The 19,478-nt window shown below is 43.8% G+C and overlaps 1 protein-coding gene across 2 annotated transcripts in view; it reads left to right on the plus strand.

The window, feature by feature from the left end:
• Positions 1-19,478, plus strand: part of FNDC3B (fibronectin type III domain containing 3B) — a 392,602-nt gene that overhangs the window by 361,507 nt on the left and 11,617 nt on the right. For both annotated transcript variants that reach the window (XM_078147676.1, XM_020980457.2), the window contains 2 exons: positions 8,988-9,154; positions 12,140-12,267. In XM_078147676.1, the coding sequence (XP_078003802.1) occupies positions 8,988-9,154; positions 12,140-12,267 (295 nt within the window). The remainder of the gene's footprint in view (positions 1-8,987; positions 9,155-12,139; positions 12,268-19,478) is intronic.

The following is a 19,478-nucleotide window of genomic DNA, read 5'->3' on the forward strand; positions in this document are numbered from 1 at the left end:
TGAGTCTGTTGTTAAGTTGTCATTGGCCCACCAGGCACAATTTGCATTGGATTCAGTCGGTAATGTGGCAGGCAGGGCAAGGAGTGCCAGTTTCTGTCTCAGGCGTCTCCAGACTATTCCATCTGCTCTCACAAAGGGATGCTGGAACTCCATGTTCCTCTGCTGGACACACTCACACTGCATTCTGAGTTGGAGACATTCTCCTTTCCCCGAAGCCTCAGCTCTGAGCTGGGAGTATGTCACTGGCAAAGTACTCCCAGAAACAAAGCACAAATTCTCTCCATAGCTCATTCTGACAATCATCCCAAGGACTACAAACAGAGAGAAATTGAAAATGGAGCGAAAAACAAGCCACTTGAGCCTTGTTATGTTATCAACAGCTATGGGTTCACAACAGTATGTAACATGTGTTTGAAAGACTCTGCATTTGCCTTTGTTCAGGACAACCTAAGGTTAGGAGGTTGGACCTTGTTTCAAGGAGCCAACATGGCTCAGCTGTGTTTAGTCCCAGCTAGGAGCAGAAATTGTCCCATCACATATCCCAGCAAGGCAGGGAACAGAAGAGCCAAGCAGCACTGCTGGGCCTTTGTTCTGTTTCTGAGCCGTCTGCGTTTCTTTTTTGAAATCAAACCATTTTGAAGATGAAGTCTCATTTGCTAAATCTAAGCAATGGCGAAGAAGTTAAACAGACTGAACTGTTCCATAACCCCCCAGTGAAATTCCCAGAAATTCATTGAATTACAAAATCAGAAACATGCGTAAGCATCTCCTGTGTCAGATGAGCGTCAGTGTGGTACAGTGAGAAAAATGTTGGATTTTGAGTCCGTCATCGAACCTTTACTAGATACCTTATGTAGACTTAGCTTTTATGAAGTGCCTGCTGTGTGCCAGGCACTGTGTTAAGTGCTGGAGATACAGAGGAAGGCAGAGGATAGCCCCTGCTCTCAAGTTGCTCACAATCTAATGGGAGAGACAGCATGCCAAGGACGATGTGCAAACAGGATATAGGCAGAGTAAATGGGAGGGAATCAATAGAGGAAGAGCGCTAATTGGTATTAAACAGGGATTAAGAAAGATGTCTCATAGAAGGTGGGGTCCTAGCGGGGACTTGAAGGAAACCAGGAGGTGGAAATGAGGAGGGGAAGAATTCCAGGCATAGGGGAGAGGCAGTGAAAACTCATGGAGTTAGGAGTTATGGAGTGTTTTGTACAGGGAACAACACGGAGGCCGACGACACTGAATTGCAGAGTATGTGAGAGGCTGAAGGTGCAAAAACATTGGAGAGGAGGTGGGGGGAATTGTGAAGGGCTTCGAATGCTATACAAAGGACTTCATGTTTGATTATCCTGGAGCTGAGAAGGAACCACTGGAGTTTGTTGAGGAGAGGCTGACATGGTCAGATCTGCCCTGTAGGAAAATCACTTTGGCAGATGAATGGAGGGATGGAGTAGAGTGAGCAGGTGCCTGAGGCAGAGAGATGAACCAGATGCGAGGTGATGAGGGCCTATATCGGGGCAGTGTCCGTGGCACAGAAGAGAAGAGGGCATGTATGAGAGATGTTACAAAGGCAAAATTGACAGGATTTGGCAATGGTTTGAATGGATGGGGCGGGGGGACCTCCCCAGGTGAGACAGAGGTGAAGAGTCTAAGATAACACCTAGGTTGTGAGCCTGGGTGACTAGGAATGTGGTGGGCCCCTCAACAGAGATAGAGAAGTTCAGAACCAGGAAGGAAAGGGAATGAATTCCATTTGGGATATGCTGAGTTTAAGATATCTATGGGACCTCTAGCTTGAGATGTCTCATAGGCAGTTGAAGAGTCTGGAGGTCAGGGCTCGATAAATACACTTCAGAATCACGAGCCTAGAGATGAGATGATCATTGGATCCATAAGAATTGACAAGATTGCCAGGTGAAATAGTATAGAGGAAGAAGAGAGGAGGAGAGGAAGGCCCAGGTTCAAAGCCCTGGTGTGAGCCAGATGACCTGCATGTAATCTAATTCTTTACTTCAAGAAGAACCCTGACATATCTTTATTATCAGGGAGCGTCTTCACAGTTTCTTGCTCAATGAGTTTCATGCTTCTAGTATATACGCAGGGATCTGGGTGATAGGCAAAGCCTATAACCTCAGCAACAGAGCCCCGCCAAGTCAGGTTGGCCTCGTGCCAAGCATGGTTCAGAGCTTAAGGAGATTTCCCAGCAGAGTGGCCAGGCCTAGGGAAGTGACAGTCTTCTCTGGCCTGGTCAGGCCACATGAAGAGTACTACGGGCCCCACTGTTTAGGAAAGACATTTCTAATCCAAAGAGTGTCCATAATAGTAAAGAGCTAAGAGATCATACCACATGGAGACTAGGCGATGGAACTGGAGAAGAGAAGGCTCCATGTTAGAATGTGGCAGCTCTCTCTAGGTCCTAGAAGATCCCTTTCGTGGTAGAGGGAATGGCCTTGTTCTTCCTGGAGGACAAATCTAGGAGCAGCAGGTTCGAGTAGCGGCTAAGAGGCAAGTCTGAGCTCACTGATGGGGCTAGAGGGAAAGAGCTCTCCAACAGTGGAATGAACTGCCTCAGTCTCTTCGTCTGTAAAATGGGCCTAATAATATCTGAACTACCTACCTCATGGAGGCTTCCAAGGGAGAAAGAAAATTCAGGTTGTTGTGCCAACATTTTAAACTTTAAACACATATAAAGATCTTAGGATCATACATGTAGAGTTAGAAGGAACCTTAGAGCCCATCTAATCCAGCCCCCTGCCTTTGGAAATGAAGAAACTGGGGCCCTGAGGAGGCAGTAAGCATCAGAGGTGGGACTTGAACCCAGAGCAGAGCTAATGACCTTTCCCCTGTACTCTGCTCCCTCCCTGTTGACCGTAGTCTCAGGTACTGACCTTTTTGAGATAATTCAAAGCAGGGCAGCTCCCACCCTAATCGGCACCTTGGCCACTTAGAATGTGCCTCCATCCATGCTGGAACCCTGCTCCAAGCGCCTACCCTTTGACAATCATAGTCTAACCCCTGGATCTTGTAATCAGTGTGTCCTTCTCAGTCTTCCTAAGGCCACCTAAATGATTGCATTTGTTGATAAATTTAAAACAAAGTGGATTTTTATGGAAATTGAATTATTGGATGGATGGGTTTAATCTTCCCCAGAGCTCTTAGAGCTACAGGGAATATTAACCCAAGGGGGATCTCCCAGAGAGGTTTACGTCTCGTTTGCCGTAAACATTGGCCATAAAGAGGAGAAGCCCAATCCTTCTTGCATCTGCCTCTTGGGGGCATGAGAAAGAATTGTAAGATTATGCTTGAAGAATGACATTTTGGGGTGAAATGTTTTAATTTGTCATTGTTTGTTTGGGGGGTGTTGAACTGGAGGATAGCCATGGTCTAAAAACTTTCAAGAGAAGTAGCCAAGAGGTAGACCACATAGGGCTGGGGATATGACCACCTAAATTTCCAGTAACCTTCAGGTCATTTTTTTTTTAATCCCTCCTACTTCCTTTGCCCTGGTGCCTAACCTCTCTTTTTATACCACTGTCAATGTCCAGTGATCAGCATTTGGTCAGCAGTCTTAGTCTTAAGGAGTGACTTGTCCAAGATCCCACAGCTCTTAAGTTTCAGAGGTCAGACTGGAACCCACGATTCCTCAGAAAGCTCTCATTCAGCCAGCTTTCTGCCCTCTGGGCCAGAGGTGCCAAACGAGCGCAGCCAGAACCAGATTAAAATGTAATTGGGAACTATTCAACAAAATAAATAAAAATGCAATAAAGCATGAGTGATGTCCCATTTTAAACCCAAGTCAATATGCCACCCACAGGGATCCTTATGTAGCAATTTGTGGGCTCCGTTTCTATCTGAGTTTGACCCCACCGCGGGTCTAGGCCATGCCGCCATCTTTGTTAATGTGTCCTTGGACACCCTCCCATTGCCATGGGCATCTTCTTTATACTCTTATCCCAAGCTTTAATTGTTGGTATTTCTTTCCCCAATGTCCAGCTCTGAGGCTGCACACAGTAAGAGTTTAAGCGATGTTTGTTGATTGATTGAGTGATTGCTAAGCTTAGGCAGTGTAAGAGCTGGGATTTGAACCCGGGTCCTTGGGCTCCAGGTCCCTCACTCTTGCCCCTGAACCAGGCTTCTTCTACCTCTGCTTCTCTTGAATATTCAGAGGATGCTATTTATCCTTCAAGATCCAGATAAAGTTTGGCCTCTCCTGTGAATTATCCCTGACTGTCTTAGCTTAAAGGGACCTCTCCTTCTAAAGTCCTGTTACCCCAGTGACAATAACGATAACAACAACCAGCATTTACATAGTTCTTTATGATTTGCAAAGTGTGATGATCATGATGGTAGCTCACATTTACATGGCACTTACTGTGTGCCAGGCACTGTGCTAAGCACTTTACAGATATTTCATTTGATCGTCACAACAGCCCTGAGAAGTAGGTGCCGTTATCATCCTCATTTTACAGAAGAGGAAACTGAGGCAAGAAGGATGACTTGCCTGGGGTCACACAACTGGTAAGCACCTGAAGCCAGATTTGAATCCAGGTCTCTGCAGCCGGTGACCCTGACCTCTCGCTGCTCCTGGCCCAGGCCCCTCCATCTCCCAGCCCTAGGCAGCCTCACTGGCTGGCCCCAATTCCGCAAGGCTCCCCCTCTCATTTCCATTTCCTGGCCTCCTTCAAGTCTCAGCTACAAAAAGCCTTTCTCAGTCCCCTGCCCTTCCCTTTGGACCCATCTCCAGTTTATCCTGGGTGTATTTCATGTGTACGTGGCTGTTTATATGTTGTCCTGTGCGTTGGACTGTGAGCTCCCTGAGAGCAGGGGCTGGCTTTTTTCTTATGTTCTGTGTAACCCCAGTACTTACACAGTGCGTGGATACAGTAGAAGCTCATTAAATACTTACTGATTTGACCTCCTGTCTTCTACCCCTTTTTATCCCAAGATCCACTTGGCAGATCTTTACACATAGTAGGTGCTCAATATATAGTCTCTCTTTATCCCAGGATCCACCTGGCAGGTCTTTACGCATGGTAGGTGCTCAGTAGTCTCTCTTTATCCCAGGATCCACCTGGCAGATCTTTACACATAGTAGGTGCTCAATAGTCTCTCTTTATCCCAGGATCCACCTGGCAGGTCTTTACGCATGGTAGGTGCTCAGTAGTCTCTCTTTATCCCAGGATCCACCTGGCAGATCTTTACACATAGTAGGTGCTCAATAGTCTCTCTTTATCCCAGGATCCACCTTGCAGATCTTTACAAATAGTGGGTGCTCAGTATATAGTCTCTCTTTATCCCAGGATCCACCTGGCAGATCTTTACACATAGTAGGTGCTCAATAAATAGTCTCTCTTTATCCCAGGATCCACCTGGCAGGTCTTTACGCATAGTAGGTGCTCAATAGCCTCTCTTTATCCCAGGATCCACCTGGCAGGTCTTTACATACAGTAGGTGCTCAATAGCCTCTCTTTATCCCAGGATCCACCTGGCAGGTCTTTACACACAGTAGGTGCTCAATAGCCTCTCTTTATCCCAGGATCCACCTGGCAGGTCTTTACACACAGTAAGTGCTCAATAGCCTCTCTTTATCCCAGGATCCACCTGGCAGGTCTTTACACACAGTAGGTGCTCAATAGCCTCTCTTTATCCCAGGATCCACCTGGCAGGTCTTTACACACAGTAGGTGCTCAATAGCCTCTCTTTATCCCAGGATCCACCTGGCAGGTCTTTACGCATAGTAGGTGCTCAATAGCCTCTCTTTATCCCAGGATCCACCTGGCAGGTCTGTACGCATAGTAGGTACTCAGTAAAGTCTATTATAAATGACTGAATGAAGAAACAAGCAAACTCATTGGCTGATTGATCCCGTTGACACTGGATGTCCCTACACTGCTGCCCGTCTAGGCCTTCTCCTGTGGAATTCTCCTCTACTCTTTCCCATAGATCTTCCTTTTATCAGTATGAGGATCCATGCCCCACACCAAAGGCCTTCCTCCAGCTAGGTCTGGACATTTTCTAGGTGGCCCTTGGCCTATTGTACCACCCACCTATTAGTAACTTTACCCACCTTTGTTTCCAATCATGCATTTCCATCATGTTATTTTTTAATTACGCTTCCTACATTCCTAGATTTATGTAAAATCTCTCTATTACTATGTGTAATTTTCATGCGTAGGGGCTCAAATATTTAAGATGCTTACATCAAGAGAAATTATCGTATCACGGTGAAAGGAGTGCTGACTTTGGAGTCAAAGACCCAGACTGTGATGCTTAGCTTAGTACCAGAGTGACCTTGGGCAAGTCATACCCACCCTCGTGAGCCTCAGTTTCTCCATCTGTAAAATGAAGGGTAGGGCTAGATGGGTGGACTCCCTTCTGACTCTAGATGTGTTGATTGCAGTGATTCTGTGAGTGAAGATACAAGTAAAATGATTAACACCCTTCAGAAGATTAGCCTGTGTGTTTTCTCTGAAAGTGAGTTTTATGGGCGATACAGCAGCCAGATCACCGTGGTTTGCATCATTACCTGCAAGTCCCAGGAAAATTAAGGGCACTTACTGGCGTTGCCAGTTGTAACTCAGGTGAACTTAACTGAGTTAATAAGTAGCTGCCACCTCCAGCATTAGAAGGGCAGAAATATGTCAGGGAGCCAGATTGGTCCCCATGGTATCATGGGTTTCTTAGGATAATCATAACCTTTTCCAGCGATGAAAATTGTCTACCCTTAGGAAGAAGATTCCTTGGTCTGGAAAGGGAAAGATACAATAAACATGGGAAATGATAGGACTAATAACCTAAAACGACGATGAAAGCATAAATGTATATGTTTAAACACTGAAATACTCTGATTTGATGGGCCTAGATTTTGCAAGTGAAATTTGTCTTTAGATCTAAAAAAATCTCTTATTCATTTTCCCTCTTGAAAATATTCCAGAGAAAAAGCCATTAATGGAATCTATTAAACATGATGAGAGCTACCGTGGCAAGGACAGTGATGGTCTAAATGCCAGAGGGAAAAAACAAAGGCAGCAGGGTCAGAGTGGGAAGGAAGAAGGTGACCCTGCCAGGCTTGGGGGCCAGCATGACCTTCCTCCAGACTGCTCCGAGGAGGAGCCTCCTCCCTTCCCCAAGCCCTGCGCCGGGGCTGCACCGAAAGAGCCGATGCCTCCCTTGCTCTTTAGACCCAGGCACCTCATCCTGGGAGTCGGAACGTCTGGGAGTCATGAGTCACTGGCTCTCCCACAGATTCGCATCCTCCCAAGAAAGAGTTTTCTAATCGTTAGTGACTTGGTGCATGTGTGTGTCTTTGAAATGTTTTCTTGTGGACTTAAGAAAGCATGGCTGTACTTTAGAATGAAAGAAATTGCATGTCCAATTTCACATACATGCATTCACACATATATGACTTTAAGATCAATTTCAAAATAAGAAAAAGAATGCTTAAAAACTACATAAAGATAATAAAATGCCATAATTGACACATGTAGAATTTATGTTCATTGTGATTATTGTAATAATGGCACGTATGTGACATTTTAAGGTTTTGAAAATGCTTGACCTTAGTTATCTCATTTGATTCTCTCAATGTTCCTTTGTGGAGGGTGCTGCATCCATTTTACAGATGGGGAACATGAGGCCCAGAGGGTTTAAGTAGGTTGTCCATGGCCACATAGCTAGTAAGAACCAGAGACAGAATTTGAACTCAGTTCTCTCCTGACTCTGGGTCCAGCGGCTCATTTGCAATACCCAACATTACTAGGATTGCATAAGCATTGAATCCACTTAAAACCCTTAATAATTTATGAGAATTGACTGTTTTAACTATTGTGCAGTTGAGTTGAAAATACCACAGTTAAAACATCCTGTAAGATGTTCATAAAATGGAATTTAGAAAATGACTAAACAGCACATTTTTACAGACCTTAGAATGATCCCCTAGAATGAATGGAATTAACTGTTATCTCTTTTCCTTTCAAAACCTATCTCATGGAGATATTAAAAAGCCCTGAAATGACCCCACCAGGCCATGATCCCGCACTGTATTTGTCTCTGCTCTCTAATGTGCACCAATATACAATGGAGAGCATGTTACGTTTTCTCCTTCCTGAGTGTATTTTCACTGGTGAGGTAAAGAGAATCAAATAATTGATTTCTTATCAAGTAATTGGACCCTTGGGTCCAGTCAAAGAGGATATTCTAGATGTGTCTCACCTTCCTAGACAATCCAGTCCAACATGGCACGCTCACCCCTGCCTGCAACTTCCAGCTTATTGGAGATTTTATGGTATAGAATACTCCATGCCATTCCCACAAGCATTTATGAAGTACCTATTGTGTGCATTCCATTAAGATAGAAAATTAAAATGAAAACCAGGCCTTGACTTCAAGAAGTTCAGTTTTTGCTTCGGAAGGAAGGGGAGCTTTATACATGTATACATAGGTTAACTTATGCAAGGTAATTTGAGGAGGACAAGAGCATTAAAACTGGAGGGGATTCTGGAAAGACTTCCCCTAGGAGAGAGGGAGGTGAGCAGAGAGGCCCTTCCAGGCAAGGTGGGCAGGCTCATGCATAAAGGTGATTTCTGAGGGTGTTATAGAGATGCAGCTACCTCATAAAATATACAAATCTTATGAAGGGGCACATTAATAAAGCCTACATCGATACTGAATACAATCTACTTCCCACCAGAGAAGAGAGGATTTGGGGAGAAGTGATGGGAGAAGTAAGCATTTATTAAGCACCTGTTGCGTACCAGGCAAAGCATTTAACAATTTTTTCCATTTGATAGTCATCTAAATCCTCATCTAAAAAATAGACTAGCTAGCTAACTTTTCCTTTCAACTCTAAATCATGTTCTTATGATGCTGTCTCTTCATCCTCAGGTCCTAAGTTTCCTCGTCTGTGAAGAAAGTCCCTATCATCTTCCAGTCAATAATTCCGTGACTCAATGTTATGCTAATGTGTGATTTCTTTTGTCTTCTTCATGTAGGTTCATCCCCATTTACCGAGGACCAAGCCACACTTACAAGGTACAGAGATTAACAGAATTCACTTGCTACACCTTCAGAATACAAGCAGTGAATGATGCGGGTGAAGGGCCGTTCTCAGAGACATATACCTTCAACACAACCAAATGCATCCCACCTACCATCAAAGGTTTGTAGACAAGCTATCCAAAAGTTGCTCCCTTGCAGACGCGGGAAATAAGCCCAAGGGAATCATTGGGAGTTAGAGTAGGATGTTGAATTCTCTCCTAATACCTCCTAAATTCCAATGAGAACACCAAAGAGAAGCCTTGGAAACAGTGACTGACTGGAACAAAGAAATCGTCTTTGGGAATTCCGTTCCATTTTGTAAGCATTTATTAAGTGCCTGCTGTATGCCAGACACTGTGCTCCACTTTGCAGATACAAAGACAAAAACATATCATCCCTGACTTCAAGAAGCTTACATTCTGCTGGGATAGAGGATGCCTCCAAGAGAAGGCAACAGCTGCCTTAAAGCACAGAAATTATTATAGGATTGGAATATAAATGCTTTGATAGTAAACACATATTTCATTCTTTTCCTTTGGACATCCAGGGCCTTGCACTGTGCCTGACAACAGTGGGCATTTAATAAATGCACATGGCTTGATTGATTGCTCTTGGAGAAAGCAGTAACCTTCTGTCCTTCCTCCTAGTGAGAAAAAAAGAAGAAATGAACTTCAGAGAAATCGCGAAGCTTTAGGTTAGGAGCGAAAGACGGCTGGTTGGTGTTCAAGTTGACCAGGAAGCCGTGACATGACCTTTTTTTCTGCCTCTAGGTTGCCCTGGATGTACTCCATACTTGCATAAACATTCTGTAAGGAAGGAACACCCTGATTGTGATTCTCTTTTCCCCAAAACCCCTTGGAGATGGCCATTGGTTGGCTACTAGCCGGGCCCGAGCAGCAGTAACGACAATAGTCATTCTCGTTTCTATAGTGCTTGAAGCATAACACAGGCAAGATGTATGGGTCTGTCATCCCCATTTGACAGATGAGAAAACTGAGGAACAGAGCGGTCAAGTAGCCGGACGTAGGAAGAGTCAGAGTTAGGACTCAAACCCGGATCTCCTCACCTGAGGCCCTGGGCTGAGGCTTGAAAGGCGTTTGTGGCACACATGGACCCGCAGAAGAGACACAAATGAAAAGGCGTTTGTGGCACGCATGGACCCGCAGAAAAGATGTGAATTAAACAGTGAGAAAAGAAGCTACAAAATGGGAGGTCCCAGTGGACCCTACCGTATTTAAAATTTCATGAGGTTTAGGGTAGGAGTTCCTAAGTCCTTTAAACCCGATAGAGAGTCAGCATTTATTATGCTCCTACTGTGAGCCAGGCACTGAGCTGGGTGTTAAAGATCCAAAGACACAAATGAAATGATCCCTGCCCTCAAGGAACTTACATTCCATGGAGGGGGGAAGGGAAGGCAAGACTGTATGTCTGTAATGGATAGGAATTGGGGGGGTCGAAAGCAGGGGGTGGCCCCAGTGCCTCCAAACATTACCACCATGCTTCCCCTCCATGACGTCTCCAGGGCCCTTGGCTAGATATTAAACCTTGCTCCACTGAGAAATATGTAGTCTGTTAATTCACACTATATGTTGTTCCACAAGCCTGTACTAAGCTTCTGCTGGGTGTCATTGGGCAATCGCTATTTATCAGCCTTTCTCCCTAGTTTTCCTTGATAAAACATTGTACATCCCACTGAACAGAGAGGACATTTGTCGTTCGCCGGGCCAGGCTGACCTGGCGTGGCTCGCTCTGGAGAGCTATCCAGTCATTAAAAACACATTATCCATCATTAGCGGTCGGCCGCCTCTGCCAGAGTGACCGCTGCTGCTCCGAGGGTGTGCTTGGGGAAGTGGGGGGAGGAGATGCTTGAACAGACTGGGTTTTCATGTCACCTGCACGGTAGCCTCATTTACAAACCCATGAGTTAAAAAGAGTAGCCCTTTGCTCCTACGAAGCTTTACTCTTGTGCCCTCACTTAACAGCCCTGTAAAATAGGTTTTGCACATTTGCTTCTCCCAGTCTTTGCTGATTGGGAAGCAGAATCTGAGAGAGAAGGAACGTACACCCGTAAGAGGCAGAGATGAGGTCAAAGTCCAAGGCTCCCGACGTTCTTTCCTCAGTGCTGTCCCGCACCCTCAAATATCAAGGAAAAAAGCAAAGCCCACAATGACATTCTAAAACTCGGATATGCTGTTCCCCGGCCTAAAGTCAGAGACTAGGTCTGTAGCTGGAAGGGACCTAAGGAGGCATCTGCCCCAATCCCTCCATTATACAGATGAGGAAACTGAGGTTAAGCAGTCACATAGACAGTGGGCATCAGGGAAAGGATTTGAACCCAGGTCCAGAGGTAATGTTCTCATCTCACTGCACCAGGCCTGCTTCTTCTAAGCCTTCCTCCAGTGTTTCTAAGGCCCAGGGCTCCCAAAGCCTCCAGAGAAGCTTCTGATAGGCGTCCAGGGGCAGGCCAAAGCCTTCTGTCTGGAGTCTGGCCAGGGTTGAAGAGGCTCCTCAGCAGGAGCTTAGCCAAAGGCAGGGGTTTCTTTTTAATTTTTTTCCACCACAACAGTTCTTGAAGGGTGCCTAGGTGGTACTAGAGGGCATCCCCCCTGCAAAAAAAAAAAAAGCTTATCGGATTTTAGGCTCTATTAAGAGATGCAATAATACCCAAGAGGGAGGAGGTCAGAGTCCCACTGTACTCTGTCCTGGGCAGATCAAACCTGGGCTACCATATTCAATCCCAGGCATCACTTCTGCAAGCTACAAAGAAGATTCTGGTCTACATTGGCAGAGATTCCTCCCTTGGGAATTCCTTGTACCAATGAAAGCATTTCCTTTCCCTTTCTAATCCAGACCCCACATTTCAGCAGTTTTGGGAGGGCCTCAGAAGTGATTCCTCCAAGGTTACACCGCCAATGACTAAATGCAAAATGGAACCCTGGCTTCTTGACTCCCCACTCTCTACTAAATCCTATTTCGTATTAAATACTGACCATCTACTCATACTGCCTCTCCTCAGAAGAGTAGGTCATTAAGGATTAGCCAGTAAAACACTATTCTGAATGTCGAGGTCTCCCACCCATGGGGTTTTTTTGCCCTTTTTTTTTAGCGCCTCGAGTGACGCAGTTAGAGGGAAACACATGTGAGATTTCGTGGGAGACGGTACCGCCGATGAGAGGAGATCCCATCAATTACATCCTGCAAGTGCTGGTTGGAAGAGAGTCCGAATACAAACAGGTAAGAAAACTCCCACGTTGCCCATTCCCAGTTTGTACTTATGCAGCCCTGCAGCCTCTGGGTCTGTCCACTAGCCCTGAAGGACTAATGGCCTCGTGGAGACTTGGTTCTTAGAATCAGTGTGGGACCTGCTGCCTCTCAGATGACCATTGCTTCTCATTGCTTGGGTCCTCAGTGGAGAACTTTGGCTTACATCCTCTGGGATGGATCTCCCCACCTCCCCCAGGATTAAGTCAGTTTCACCAGAATGTAGATTATATGGAGGGGGTTAATGGTCAGTGAAGAAGCTGGAAAGGTAAATACTGGTACATTAGTAACTGAAGATATTCTTATTCTGAAGGGATTAAATTAACTATTTCAAAAAGAACATTACTTCCATTTTTTCTCCGTTTCCCAAGAAAAATATGATAGATATTTAGGGTTTTCTATCACAGACCTAAAGAGCAATAGATTTTACTTATGTACTTTTTAGAAATGATCTTGGCATCAGCGTCAGCATTTTCCTCCATCATCTATTTATTCAGTAGCATTGGTACCATTTTCTTACCATGAAAAAAAATACATTAAAAGATGCAGTGGTGGAAAACTTCACAGGATATTATTTCGTACTTAATCTATTTTCAAACAGTATGTTCACTTCATGTTTGTAAATTTTAAAGCCTTTCGCTTGGCATTCCATACTTTACAACGATTCTGGGAAAAACGATTTTATATCTCAAAGTATGGTCATTGTTTTTTACACATTGAAAAGGCAGCCTGATTTACTCAGCATCTGTGCTGCTTAAGTGTGTGTGACCTTCAGAGACGAGGTGACTTCGCCTTGGCCACCTCTGGAAATGTACTGGCTTTTGACCCACCCTTTATTCCTACTGTGGTTCTGTAACTCATTGGAGATGTAAATGCTGATTCATCCACAACTTTACACTCAGGTGGAGGCTTCGGAATTTCCTTTGTGGTGAATTGGTTTTGTTGTGAACATAGTTAAATGGGAACTACTGTGAACCACTAGTTGACCGATGAAGGTTGCTGTTCTATTTCCTAAAATGGCTGTATATTTTCTGCCCTTCCTTCCTGAGAAATAATTAAAGCCAGCAGAGGTACATGGAAAAATGGCATTTAAGTCAGGTACAACATGTACTGTCCTGTCTTCTGTTGATCAGCGAACAATCACTTAAACACAGTGTTTTAAGGTGTGGATCTGGAAGCAGAATAAAGAACGTACCGTGTCAATCGGACAGGGAAAGTGACACTTAAAATAATTTTTGTCAAGAGAGGATGGAACAATGAATATTGAATTCATGAAGCAAATAAAAATAGAAGCATCTCATGATAATTTTAATGACCAATTTTATTGTTTTGATTATTGATTATCAAAACAATTTTGATTATTTTTATTATATTTTTTATTACTTGATTAAATTTGGTTATTAAAATAATTTAATAATAATAAAACCATGGGAAATCCCAACTCCTCAGTAAGAGGTAATACCTTAAGTAGCAGCGGAATTATACTTAGCCTTGTGCCTTTAAAAAGGCAACTTATAGGAATGAATGAGTCAATCAGACAGTAAACATTTATTAAATAAATACTAGGGATACAAAAAGAGGCCAAAGACAATTCCTGTCTCCAAGGAGCTTATAATCTCATGGAAGAGACAGCAAGCAAACAAATTTGTACAAACAAGCTATGAAAAATAAATAGGCAATAACTAATGGAAGGAAGGCAATAGAATTAAGAGGGGTTGGGAAAGGCTTCCCAGGGAAGCCAGGAGATGACAAGAGATAGCATTCCCAGCATGGGGGACAATCAGAGAAGATGCCCAGAGTCAAGAGATGGAGTGTCTTGTTTGTGGAGTAGCCAGGAGGCCAGTGTATGAATGAAGGAATGGAAAGACATGTATTAAGTACTCAGTAGTCACCAGGCATTGTGTTAAGTGCTAGGGATTCCAAGAGAGAATCCCTGCCTTCAGACAGCTTACATTCTAGAAGGAAGACAATGCACATGGGCGCGAGGTGACTGGAGAAGGGAGTTTTGTTCCCGGGAAGGGCTGACAGGTGGTAGGTGCAGTGGCCCAAGTAGAGGGCCAGATGGGATGTAACAGAAGCATCAGGTATATGAATAGCAGCCATCGCCCCTGAAAACTTTCCTTTGTGGTTAACAAAGAGTTATTTTCGACCCCTATTACACAGCGAACTTTATTTTAGCCATGTACTGCCCAGTGCAAGGGGAGAGGCTTAACAGTTCTTGTTAATTGACGTGAATGAGCCAGATCGGCCCGGGGCCAAACTGAGGGGGTGAAGGCCGTGAAGGCCAGGAAGGCCGAAGTTGGATGGGATGATTAAAAGCATTTCCTCCAACGCTCGCCTGAATCTTTCTGGTTCATTTCACATTTGTATGTGTATGCATGTAACATTTTTGGTACTCGACTTTTCTGCCTCAATCAGGTTGTGAGACATTTCCACTAAGCTCAAAACTCCCTCCTAACAGTATCCCATTAACGTCCAACCAAAGTATGAATCCAGCTACTTAGATGGATTAATGATTCCTCTGATGAGCCTGCCCATCCTGTGGGACCCTTGCCTGTGTCCTCCCTGGAGTCCTGTCCAGAGGGGCCACCCCAGCACATGGAGAGCTTCCTCTAGACTTCCTCTGGGCTCCTTGAGAGCAGGGACTTTATTATGCCTCTCTTTATATTCCCAGTGCTTAGCACAATTCTTAGCACATTGGAGGCGCTTAATAAATGACTGGCTGTTGGCACTGAGGAGACAGCTAGGTGGTTCAGTGGATAGAGCGATGGGCTTAGATTCAGGAAGACCTGAGTTCACGTCCAGCCTCATACACGCACTAGCTGTATGACCCTGGGAGAGTCACTTAGCCTCTGTTTGCCTTAGTCCACTGGAGAAGGAAATGGCAGACCACTCTAGTATTTTTGCCAAAAAAATTTCATCCCGGGTCAAGAAGAGCCAAATACAACTGAATGACTGAACAGCAACAAAATTGGTATTGAATGGACACAGGATTATCCCTTGTGCTCACCATATGACTGGCTCACATTCTTTGGGGATGGATGGATGGATGGATGGATGCATGCTGAAGAGAGGAAGCTGTGTTGAAATTATTTGGAAGCTCCTTAAAGCCAGGGACTAGATATGTATGGTAAATGCCTAATAAATGTCTGCTGATTAAATGTCTGAATGACTATATTTTAATAGCATCTTTTGCATAAGTTTGATTTTTTTTTAAACTGAAAACACATAGTTCTTTCTTTGTATTTTGAAATGTAATACAAAATACTATTCACGAGAGTGTTTGTTATAGATTCTGATGGACAGAATCTCAGAGTCAGATGAGACCCCATAGGCCATCTAGCCTATGGAGCCCTTTATGTTCTGTATCTTAAGTTCATAAGTGACTTTCTTAGATTTTTTTTTCATGTAACCACGTAATAAATGTAAGCTTCTTGAAGGCAGGTGCTGCTTCATTTTTTGCCTTCATATCCCTAGCAAAGTTCCCAACATATAAAAGGTGCTTCGACAGTACTTGTTGAACGGATGAGTTCATGTAACCACATAAGGCCATGCATCCCTGAGCTGGGAGCAAAGCATCTCCGGATGCCATTTGTCTTAACCTTGTCTTTTTATACATGAGGAAATCTGAGACCCAGGGAGGTTGTGACTTTCCCACAGTCACACATAAGCAAGTGTGAAAGACCAGAATTTGGACCTTGGTCCTTTGACTCAAATCATTAGTTTTCCATTATACTGAAGAAACAAATAGATGTTGACTTTCAAGGACCAATTCTGGAGCTGTCTATGGGTGTCCAGAGCTGATCTGCCAAGGTGGTAGGAGGCCAGAGTAACCTCCTAGAACCATTGACTTTTCTCACTGGTTCTGACCAAATGTTGGAACAGACTTTCTGCTACTCAAGAGAACTCAATGGGGCGAGGTTTTGATGTTTATTTTAAACCCGTGAGCAATCCCTCTTTTAGATTCGTGTTTGTTTTAGATCAGCTCCTTTTCCATTAGACATGTCAAAATCCCCTAACAGATATTCTTTATTAAATCAAGAACGAAAATAGTCTTTGTAAAAAGTAAGATTGTGTCATTGTGTGCTGTGCTATCATAATTGATCATGCCAATTTAAAAAATCTTAAATTGGAACAAACCTAAATTGGTTTGGGGATAAGAGGAATAATCCAGTAATCATGGATCCTGTCAAAACAAGTGAAAAAAAAAAGAATCATGGAAGCACCTCCACTGAGCTAAAATGGCCCCATGGTAGCCATCACTGCAGGAACATCCATCCTAGGTTACATGACAGCCCACCCTTTGGATTGTAGTAGAGTCCCAAGTCACGTGGTCATCAGAGCTGCCATTTATACAGTACCATGAAATTCACAAAGCTCTGTACAGAAATTGGCCCATGTGAACCTCAATCATCTCTGTTTTATAGGTTAGGAATCTAGTCACCTAGCTAGTACCTACATACATGATAGATAGATCAATAGATAATTAGATGTAAATAGGTAGACAATTAGACATAGCTGCATAGATAGATAGATAGATAGATAGATAGATAGATAGATAGATAGATAGATAGATAGATAGATAGCACATATGTTAAATGCTTACTATGTTCCAGGCATGAGGGCTGGAGATACAAGTCAAAGCAAGCATGACAGTCCCTTCCTACTAGGAGCTTACATTCTAATGGGGAAAGACCATAATGAAAAGGGTTTGCAGAGTGGAGGGAGGGGGAGTGGAGCAAGCGTTTATTAAGTGCCTACTGTGTAGTAGGCACTGTGCTACGTGCTTTATAAATTTTTTCACAATGATCTTGTGAGGTAATTGCTGTTTCTTTCTCCACTTTACAGTTGAGAAATTGAGGCAGGGAGAGGTTTAAGTGACTTATATCAAGTCATTCAGCCAATGAGTGTCTGAGGGGATATTAAAGCTCAGTTCTTCCTGATTCTTAAGTCTGTTGCTCTGTCCACAATGCCACCATCTGCCCTAATCTTTTCAATCAAAAAGAATAAGAACAAGATGAAAGTGGGAGAAAAAACTCTGACTTATAGATTGGGAAAGCCAATTCAGATACCCGAAATGGAACTGGAGCTGGGATTCCTATGTTGAGCTTCCAAGGGGGCAGCATGAATGTACAAAGGAAAAGGAATAAACATTTATGTGGCACCTACTGTGTGCCAGGAACTTGACAGATATTCTCATTTGAACCTCACAACAACCTGGGAGGGAAGTGCAGTTATCTCCATTTTACAGAGGAGGAAATCAAGGCAGACAGAGGTTAAGTGACGTGCCCAAACGGATGTCCACTGCACCACCAGCTGCCCTATTCTTTGCCTCAGATGAGGTGAATTTGAATCCCAGCTCTGCTCTTTTTGCTGTGCTGTGTCCTGGGGAAGTGTATTTCACTGTCTCTGGGCCTTAGTTTCTTTATCTGTAAAAATGAGAGCATTGGTCTAACTAGATAATCAAAGCACCCCAAAAAGTAAAGTGGGCTAATCCAGAATCAACATGTGAGCAGTCCAGGACTCTCTGTGTCCAATTATCCAACCGCCTCCTCTGTGAGTTTTCTTTGAATGATATGTTACAAGATGTGTGTTATGTGCAGATACTCTGAATGTAGGGAGAGCTGGTTCCTCATACATTACAAACCCTTCCTCAAAAAAACAAAAAGGCAATAAGAATAAAGCATTTTGGAAGCCTTAGAATTATACGGCTGAAGTAGAATAAATAAATTTCCAAGAAAATTTTGAAAGGTGTCTCTTAACTTTAGTGTTCTTTCCTTCATGGTAGCAAAGCATCGATCAGGAACAGATGTGCACAGCCCTAGTTAAAATCTTCTTTTCTTCTAATTTAGTTTGCCTCCTTATGGGACCCATGGCTACAATTTGCTATCAAATTCAGCGTATCAGTAATGTCTACCATTTCATTTAGTTTTTATTAATCACTATGGGTATGTCAGTAGATTTAACTGTTGGAGTTTACTTTCATTTAATGATATTAGAATTTTAGACTGATTACTAGACTGAAGGAAATACGGAGATTGCTGGGGCAGCTGCCCTCAGTGTCCGTAGAAAACGTTGGCTTCCCTCCATCGCTGAGGATAAAGGGCATGCCCCAGAGGTAACTGAAATGTGTCAGCGTGAGGACAGTGTAACCAGAACCAAGATAAACAAGTGGGGATGTATGTACCTGCTCCCACGCTCAATGGCTTATGTAACAGTGGCTAGCATCCTTCCTCTGCAAATGTCCCTGGGGCCTGAGGTTTTCATATTCACGTCACCTTAAAGGAAAACAACACATATGGTGGCATGAGGTGAGGAGGAGACAAACCTTAAACAACATGCTATTTCCCTGAGGATGTTTCAATCAGAATAGTTTATGGATTTCAAGAAGTAAAGCAAACATTTTCAGTGATTTAAACAATTAGGTACAGGATGTGAATAACAATTAGAAGATTCTTTTGTGAGGGAAAGGCCAAGTTGCTGACTTTCGATGATACGTGACTTCTTTTACCTGGAACAGACTTTATGGCTTACCTAGGCCAACCTGCTCTTTTTTTAAAAAGAAGGAAAGTCCAACCTGCATTTATTAAACACCTGTAGTATACCAGGTACTGTGCTACACGCGGGGCATATAAAGGAAATCCAGAGACATTTACCAAGGCTTTTCCTGTTTATAGGGAAAACCCATCTTTGCTTGGTAAAAAAAATATCTATCTTACTGAAAAAGAACCAAATCTGGAGAATGGACCAGTTTCTTCTGCATGTGGGAATCTCAAGAATATGGGATTTCATTGGGGACTCTTTCTACCAGCCTGTCTGTGGCTTGGTAGATAAGTCCTAGAGAGTTACCTGCAGCTTGACAGATGGCGTCTTACCCCTCCTAAGGATCAGAGGAGAGATTTGAACTCAGGGCTTCCTTTACTTATCCCACATATCAAATGCCTACGCAGTGTGTCAATGACTGTTAGACATCATCAGTCAGGCTGTGGCCCCAGCTGGATGTCATGGCCATTGCGTGGTCATGCCCACTTCCCTTCTTTGTTCTGAACAGCCGGTCTGGGGCATCTCTTGGTTAAGTTGGCACACACCAGTTGTACAAGGTGAACGCTGAGCCAGTGACAGACACCTGGACCCTTGGCCTTCCTTTTCACCGATAGAATTGACTCAAGATGACCCCCCACGTG

Source organism: Phascolarctos cinereus, unplaced genomic scaffold, assembly GCF_003287225.1.
Source record: "Phascolarctos cinereus isolate Bilbo 61053 unplaced genomic scaffold, phaCin_HiC Scaffold_7;HRSCAF=346, whole genome shotgun sequence".
In the NCBI taxonomy this organism is placed as follows: Eukaryota; Metazoa; Chordata; class Mammalia; order Diprotodontia; family Phascolarctidae; genus Phascolarctos; species Phascolarctos cinereus.